At 56.6% G+C, this 8,396-nt stretch overlaps 1 protein-coding gene across 1 annotated transcript; it reads right to left on the bottom strand.

The window, feature by feature from the left end:
* Nucleotides 1–6,367: 6,367 nt before the first annotated feature.
* LOC101868841 (uncharacterized) lies at nucleotides 6,368–7,785 on the bottom strand. Its single transcript, XM_031052017.1, has 3 exons — nucleotides 7,536–7,785; nucleotides 7,169–7,234; nucleotides 6,368–6,628 (listed from the first exon to the last, which is right to left on the bottom strand). The coding sequence occupies exons 1-3, from the start codon at nucleotides 7,768–7,770 to the stop codon at nucleotides 6,534–6,536; spliced, it is 396 nt and encodes a 131-aa protein (XP_030907877.1). The 5' UTR covers nucleotides 7,771–7,785; the 3' UTR covers nucleotides 6,368–6,533.
* Between the last annotated feature and the right edge of the window lie 611 nt (nucleotides 7,786–8,396).

Here is an 8,396-nt window from a genome sequence, read left to right on the forward strand (position 1 = left end):
TCTGCGCTCTCTGCCTGTCTCCTCTACACTGGGGGCACTGGGCTCCTGTCCCCTGAGGACATGGACCCTGCTGCACACGGTGCATATATCCTCACTGCACGAGTGTTATTTACTCTTTGCACAGGGTGCATGTCCCCTCTGCACACAGTGCGTTTCCCCTCTGCACTGGCTGCAAGTCCTCTTACATGCCATCACCACCCGGCTCCATGCAGACATGTCAGCTTGTTTCGCGCAGGGGCAGAGTGGTGCTGAGCACAGCCCCTGGGGTTCTGCACCCCGTTGGGCATGCACCCGGGACACCTCTGCCCTGGCTTCCCTGTGTGCCCAGGGGAGACACATGGTTGCTGAAACCACCTCTGTGGATTGAGCTGTGCTTTTTCTTTGAGGGCCTCTATGCACATCAGCTTCTTCTTGCACCGTGTTTATTCCTGTCACCTTTCTGCTATTCTTTGCTGGGTGTGCAGGCTGAGACAGCTCCTGCTTCATTAAAAAGTGGGGCTTTTTCCATAGCAAGTAACTCCAGAAAGCCCCCATTCACCTTGTGGGAGCATCTACAGCAGAGCTACTTCCCAGGCAGGCACCTTCCGTGGGTGCCTGCACCATCCCACTGGTCCTGGGATGGATGTCACTTGTCCTTCCTCCCCCCAGATTCCACCTGGGAAAGGGTGCTGAGGCTGGGGTCCATGCCCTCAGGCACTGCTGCAGTCAGATGGGTTGCAGGCAGAGCCAGGAGCTGGCAGCACAGGCTGTCTGGTGTGTGCCCACCTTCCACCCTCACATACTGCTGTGAATGGGGAGCAGTTGATGCCTGGGGTGCATTCTGAGAGAAGCCCCATCCAAGCCCCAACTTTGCTGCTGGTGCAGGATGTGAGCACAGCCCCTGCATTGCAGTGGCCAGGGTCCTGCTGCACAGTGGCCATGACATCAGGCTTGTCTTCCAGCAAAGCATCTTCCCATGGGTTTATTGGGGTTTAAATGCATTTAGGGCAAGGCAGGCCCTTAAACCCTATCTCCAGTCCTAAGCCTCTGTTGCAACAGCCTCTTGGAGCCTGCTTACGCAAAAGACACTCATGCAGTAAGGCAATGCATTTAAAAAGCAAATGGATGCTGAGCTGGGTGTTGCTTTTCTCACCAGCAAGGCTGGTGCTGAGCAGGCTGGGCAGCCACCACAGAGCCATATGGTAAAGCTGGGCACCCCTTTGGTGAAGGGGTGCCGAGCTCTTCAGGGGGTGCCTGAATTACCCTTGGATGCTGGTATTGCCATGCTCCTGCTTTGACAACCCACCTTGTGCCACCCAGCCTGGCAGAAAGGAGTATCCAGAGGCTCCCATTTCATGGCTTCCGCAGCATCTTTCTTTTTAAACTTGTTCTGTTCCTACTGTCTGGCCACCAGGGGCTGGTGGGGACACCCATGCCAAGTTGAGCTGTCCCCCTGTGTGGAGGGGCAGCGGAGGAGTGACAGCAGTGGGGTACAAAGCCTTGAACCAGGGCTGAGAAGCTGCCTTGGTAGCAGGGCACACCCAGGGGACAAGTACAGACAGGTAGACGCTCCTGTGCATAAAAGGCCATAAAAAGCAACTCTCACTTGGCAGAGAGTTTCAGAAGCAAAACACATCCCATGCACCTTCCTATCACCCCGCAACGCTCCCAGCACCCGTCATCCTGCCGCCACCCAACATCAGTGCATCTGAGCACTGCATTTAACCCCCACAGGGCTTATGCCCAACTGTGATTGTCTGCTCTCCTGGGCCTGGAGGTCCTTGCAGTTCCAAGCAAAGTGCTCCCGAAAAGTGGGCTTGAAAAAAAAGTACTTGGATATGACACCTGGGGTAGGAGTGAGGCACTATAGCTGGTGGTGCCTGGCACAGGGAGGCTGCAGGAAAAGCATCCCTCTGGTGATGGAGCTGCTCTGAGAATGAGTTTGTGCTTGCTAAGCATAAGATCTTGGGGTGGGTTTGTCCCCCATGGGCCTCATCCCAGTGCCTTGCTGTAGCAGCTCAGGATGGACACGCTGCAAGCCCATACCACCCTCTCAGCCACCGTGCTTGTTCCCACTATCTCTTTCACCCACAGGAAACCCAAGTGGTGCAGAAACACCTACCACAAAGCCAGAGGAAGGCAGGAGGAGGCTAGAGCCCACCTAAGCATGCCTCCCCTGTCCTCAGCAAGGGACCAGCACTTTCAAGATGTCCAAAGCCACCCCACATGCAGGATGAGATCCATCCTGAAGCCTGAAAAGCTGCTTTTCTCTTCCAGAGAGATGCAGAGCTCTTCCCCGAGTTCTTCTGCATTCAGGAAGGCCACTGGGGTGTTTGCAAGCAGCCCACCACCACCCCAGGGTGACAGCTCCCACACAGGAGTCACAAGCAGCAACAGTGCTCAGCCTCCAGTCCATCAGCAGCACTCACACCTCCAGCCAAACACCTTTATTCCTTCATTTCCATCCAGTTACACACCACTGGTACAGAAAATACAAAACATCGAAAATAGGGACTTTTGTGCCACCCCACCCCCCACCCCTGTGCCCTTATCCCCAAAGCGTGCTGGCTATTTACAGGCGCAGGCGAATGGCTCAGTGGCAGCAGCTGCACTTGCTGCTGGCCGGCTCCTTACACACGCAGCCCTTGGCACAGTTGCTGCAGCTTGCGGGGCAGCAGGCACAGCAGCCTAGGGAGAGACACGAGAGTTAGGGGGGGCCTGGAAAGGAACTGGGGTCCTATGGAGCATAGGCACCAGATGGAAAAGGAAAAAAAAAACATCCCCCGTACACATTATCCCAATGGCACAGCAGCTGGGGTCCTAACAGGGAAAGGGCATCCCCCAAAGGGCAACAGGTCTCAGGAAAAGGGAAGGATCCTCACAAAGGTCCAATAGGACAGGGGCACCCCCATGTCAGAGCGGTGGGGTCTCCATAGGGAGCCCTACAGTGCAAAGGAGAGGCTCTCCACAGGGCAAGAACCCCTTGGATTCACGGGCATGCTGGGAGGTGCCCATGGAGGAGTCAATGGGGGCCCAGCAAGCCACGGGCAGATGCCTAGGGAGAAACTCCGTATGTCCCCCCCAGGTCCCGCACACTCACTCTTGCGGCAGCTGCTGCAGCGGCAGTTCTTGCACTTGCAGGACCCGGCACAGGAGCAGGAGTCACCTGGGACGAGAGAGCGGCCGTCAAGCTGGGAAGGGGCCGGGGCCTCGACTGCGACCCGCCGGGCAAGGGACCGGGATACTTACCAGCGGCACACGTGCAGTCCTGGGGATCCATGGCTTAGTTTGGCTTGGCTGGGCTGGCTTTGCTCAGTTCGTCTCGGCTGGACTCGCAGCAGTAGAAACTCCCGCCGGCGTTCAGGATTTATGGGGTGAAAGCATGGGGCGGTGCTCGGCGCTGCGCACGGCGGGGCGGGACCCTCATCGGGGCCGTGCAGTTTCGCGCCGGGCCGTGCTCACCGTGGGGCCGTGCTCACCGTCGGGCCGTGCTCACAGTGGGGCCGTGCTCACAGGGGGGGGGGGGCCATGCTCACCGTGGGGCCGTGCTCACCGTGGGGCCGTGCTCACAGGGGGGCCGTGCTCACAGAGGGCGTTGCCGTGGGGCCTTGCTCACCCGAGAGGCGGTCGTGCTCGCTGTGTGCTGTGCTCACCCGGGTCACGGCCCTACCCTCCTCTCCACTTCCATCCAGAGTCCTACCCATAGCCCATTGTGCCCACCTCCCCGCAGAGTGCTGCATCCCTGAGGACCAAGGTGCCAGAAGATGCCGAGGGAGATGGCAGCGCTGGCATAGCACTGTCCCCAACTCCTCCTGCACATCTGGGGCATCTCCATGTGCCCAGTGGTGGGGTGTGCTGGGCCCCCACCCGTGAAGAGGGCCCAGGTTGGGATAGGTTTCAGCATCCAACTGGAGTGTGGGGTGGCCTGGGGTAGAACTTGTGGTACTTGGCAGGTCCTCAGGAGAGGTATTCATGGGGGTGCAGAACCTGGATGTGGTGCTGAGGCATGGCATGGGCTACTGGGGGCTGCTGGGAATCATGGCTTCCTTGCACACCAGCAGTGTCCATGGGTTTTCCCTCTTGTCCCAGTGTTTATGTGCCAACTGGCTTTCACCACCAGCTAGCTTGGCACTGGACATGGAAATGAGTGGCTGGGCCAGGAACAGGCTGTCCCTGTGCCTGGTGGTGGTGTGGCAAACAGGGCTATCCTGGGCTCAGGCCTGGCTCTGTGGATGGGCTCCATCCTGGTGGAGCTCAGGCCAGCAGGCCCCTGGACCTGTGACCCTGGGAAGTCCTGCCAGGGAACGGCTCGTGCTAGTTGTCGGAACGGCAGGGTTGTTTTTTCCTGGCAGTGTTCTGTGGGCAGTGTAAATATGGGGCTAAGCCAGCAGGCACTGGCTGAGCGGGAAAGGAGGAGAGCTGAGATCATGGCACGTGTGGGCTTACTGCACACAAACAGGGGTTGTGAAATCACTTCCCAGACTCCCTCCCAGAGAGGTCTGTCCCCCCCCCTCCAGCGAGGATAGTCTCTGCTGCACCCTTGCTTGAAGAAGCACAGCACCCAAAACAGGGATGTGCATCCTGACATGGGGATTCGTAGGAAATGGGGGGTGATTGTGCAGGGGCAAGGCTGCAGAAATGCAAGAGAATTCCCAGATTTCTGGGAATCCTACATGGGACCCATTGAGGGGCTGTGCTCCAGTCATTGCAAGCTGGAAGGTCCCCACAGGACCGTGTGTGTGGAATTGGGACAGAAAAAAAGCCTGGAAAATGCCCAGTTTCCCAATCAGGGCATTTCCACTGAGTAATGAGGTCACCCTGCAGCAGGTCAGAGAGGGATGAGGCATGGGCTTACTGGGATGCAGGGCACATGTCAGACATCAGCAGGGAGAGGAGACCTCAGGGTCTCCCCACATCTGTTGCTGGTGCTCCCATTTCCCAGGGCTGGCAGGGAGTAGTAGTTAATCTTGAGGCTGTGCCCATGAAAGGGGGATACAAGGTCCAACCCTGATTTTATAGCTGTTGTAAAGTGAACAGAGGAACCCAAGCTTCTCAGCAAAGGTCTCAGGGCTTGGACAGCATCTGATAGGTGTTCTCCATCACACTGCTGTGGGGCAGAACTGAAGCAAATTCATCCAGGACAGTGAGGCTAGAAAGATGCTGTCAGCTCCACTGGTTAAACCACATGTTTGCAGATAAATCTCATTAGGAACCTCTCCTTTAGGCTTGTTGTGCGCTCACCGACTATGTTTTTGTATGGTTGGGACTTAAATATCTCTGAGTAGAAAGAAATAAAGAGAACCCTGTGATTTGCAGAATGGAGTCTAGTTTGGAGCTCCAGAGCTGGTGTTGCACCCTGCCTGTGACATGCTTCACAGTCATTGGAAGTGTGGGGTAATGGTGACATCTCAAGGGACACCCTGGGGGAAGAGCCCTTCTGGAGCAAAGGAGTATCCCCAAGGACTGGCACTACAAGCATCCAGTGTGCAGGTGTGCCCTTAGCTGTGACAAACTCCCACTGAGTCCTGGCAGCAGTGGCTGGATGGGTCAAGAAAGGTTTTACAGCTATAAAGAGTCTATGAAAGGCTGTGTCTGGGGAGCATGAGGACAGGCAGGACCCCACATGTGTTCTAGGGAGCACCATGGTGCTACATAGATCCTGGGGTGCAGTGTCCTGTTGTGAGCAGGGCAAACATCATACCCTAACCTGGGCATCTGAACTCACTGTGGACTCACTCTGGCATGGGCATTGGAAGCCATCACGGACATTGCACCTTGGTGTGGCCTTCCCATCCCATTGTGGGCATCAAACTCCAGCACAGACATCATAACCCCTGGCCCCCCCTGGCCCATCATGGGCACAGCATCCTATTGCAGGCATTGCACCACACTGGGGGCACCACAGCCCATTGTGGGCATCCAGGCCACACACAGCTCCCTGCAGGAGCACGCTGCCAAGCTGGCAGAGGGATGAGCAGTGTAGTTCTTTCAAGTCAGTTCAAACAAACTGGAAGGAAAAGCTAAACCTGTTTCCCCACCACCCCACCTGTTATGGAAACGTTACCCCTAGAAATGGGCAGGGCTGCACCAGTTATTACACTGTCAATGAAGGTTTGTGCTAACGAGCTGCTCATTAGCCCTGAGGATTTCTGGTGGAGGAGAAAGCATGGGATTTGCCTTTGGGCAACAACAGGGTGGGGGAAAAAACCCCAACTATAAATTACCTTGTTGTGCAAGGAAAGTGCAGAGCTGCTAGTAGGGAGGGCAGAGCCAAGATTAGAAGAAAGCAAGAAGAACACACAAGCTGTTTGCCATGACCCCCCAATACCAGTGCTCTCCTGCTCCCCAGAGAGACCCCTCATCCAACAGAAGTGCCAGCTTCCTTATATACCTTTATATACACATCACTTTATTTAGGTAGCTTATTACACATCACAGTGACAAACACTAAAGGTATCTGAACACATATATAAAAAAACCCAACATACACAATAAGGTTATTGTTTTTCATCCCCTCTGATGTGTGGCATCCCCAGATGTGCAGCTGGGGGTCCTCATTTGCAGCAGCTGCACTTAGCGGAGGGTGGCCCCTTGCAGACACAGCCCTGTGCACACTTGGCACATCCAGCTGGGCAGCAGGAGCAGCAGCCTGTGAAAGGGGAAAAGAATGAGTCAGGGGGGTCTTAGAGTGAGATTTGGGGAGGTCCTGTGGCTGGTCTGGAGACCTCAAATCAAGCCTTGTGCACTCCCCTTTTAGCAGCATCCCCATCCTGGCAACATCTCCCGGGGTAGTTTTGCACTGGGGGTGTGCAGGGCCCCCAAGGGCTCACCAGGGCCCACCAGCCCCTCACTGAGCAAACTGTCCCTCCCATGGGTGTGCCCGGGGGTGCCAACATCAGGAGCAGCCGGAAGAAATCCCAGTTCTGGTTTCCTCCCAGGTCATCCACTTGTGCTGAGCCTGAGGTGCCAGTAAGGGGTATACCAACTTCTGGGTTATAGTGGGTGTCTGATATTGCCTGGTGGCGGATCAATTGCACCCTGTGCTCCTCTAGGGGCAAGGAAGTACAGGACGGATAAACTCCATCCTGGCAATCTGAGTCTGATTTGATTCAGTGTGTCCCAGAATGTTTAGTGAAGCCCTCCATAAATATTTCTGCCCCCCTGTGTGGCTCAGGGACCACTCCCTTACCTTTTTTGCAGGATGTGCATTTGCAGTTTTTACATTTGCAGTTGTCCCCACAGGTGCAGGTGCCACCTAGAACATGGAGAAAAAGAGGAAAAAGGTTGAGAAGCTGTGATGGGAAGGAAACCTCACATTCCCGCGGCTCAGCAGGGATGCTCCGGCCGAGGGATGCAGGGAGAGCATTGGTGTCTCTCTGGAGAGGTCACAGCGTTCCCAGCGAGACGCTCCAAGTGTGACACTGTAGTGCTGGGAAAAGATTTCAGCAGGCAGCCCGGCCAGGATGAGAGCAATGAGGATGCAGGAGGAGGCTGAAGCACCAGCAGTCCCCCAGGGATGCTCCGGCAGCTCGATGCGGAGGGAAGCGCTGTCTTACCGGTGGCACAAGGGCAGTCTTGGGAGTCCATGTCCGCCTGGGCTGAGTGTCGGGTGTCGGAGATGCTGACCAATGTGAAGAGCAGCTTTGACAGAACTCGCCGCCGCCTCCTATTTATCCGTGGCCGGTGAGAGCGAGTGCAAAACCTCCGCCCCTCGCAGCCTGCACACGGCTCAGCCCGCGCCTGCCTCGGGCGCTGCTGATTCACTCCCCGGGCAGCACCTCCGGCTCCCATGTGTCACCTCTCCGGCGTGGTGGGAACAGCAGGGAGGGATATGTGGGACCACCGAGGTGTTGGGGTGCGTGTGTGCGTGTGCAGAGAACGGACAGTTCTCATCACACCGATGGCACCCACCTTGGGAGTGCTGCTTCTCTCCCATGGACTGGAGGATTCACTCAAGGTGGACCCCCCCAGTCCCACCTTTTGCCTAAACCAGTCTGCCAAACCCCCAGATGTCTTGGGGTGTTCTGATCATGGGGCAGTCACCACTGCTCTCAGTCCCTTCCTCACAGTGAGGAGATGGGCAGCTGGTACAGTGGGGTGACAGGGATGTGGCCCCTGTGCCAGACCCCATCCAATGGCTCTGACACCCTTCCCAGGAGCAGGAGCAGCAACAAGCTGGACTGGCTCAGCCGGAGCCTCCATGCCCTCCCAGCACCCCAGGATGGCAGCACCCACGTCCCTTTGGCGCCGTGCTTGGCACCTCGGGGCCCTGTCTCTTTCCCAGCTGCAGTGCTCCATCCCACTCGTCTGGGTTAATTTCCGTGCTCCATTAGCTGGGTGTGCAGGGAGGAGGGTGGTAGGCGAGCTGCCATCATTCTGGTGAACTCCTCCAGCGGGTTTTACACACCCACTCTAAA

Source organism: Melopsittacus undulatus, chromosome Z (assembly GCF_012275295.1).
Source record: "Melopsittacus undulatus isolate bMelUnd1 chromosome Z, bMelUnd1.mat.Z, whole genome shotgun sequence".
Lineage (NCBI taxonomy): Eukaryota > Metazoa > Chordata > Aves > Psittaciformes > Psittaculidae > Melopsittacus > Melopsittacus undulatus.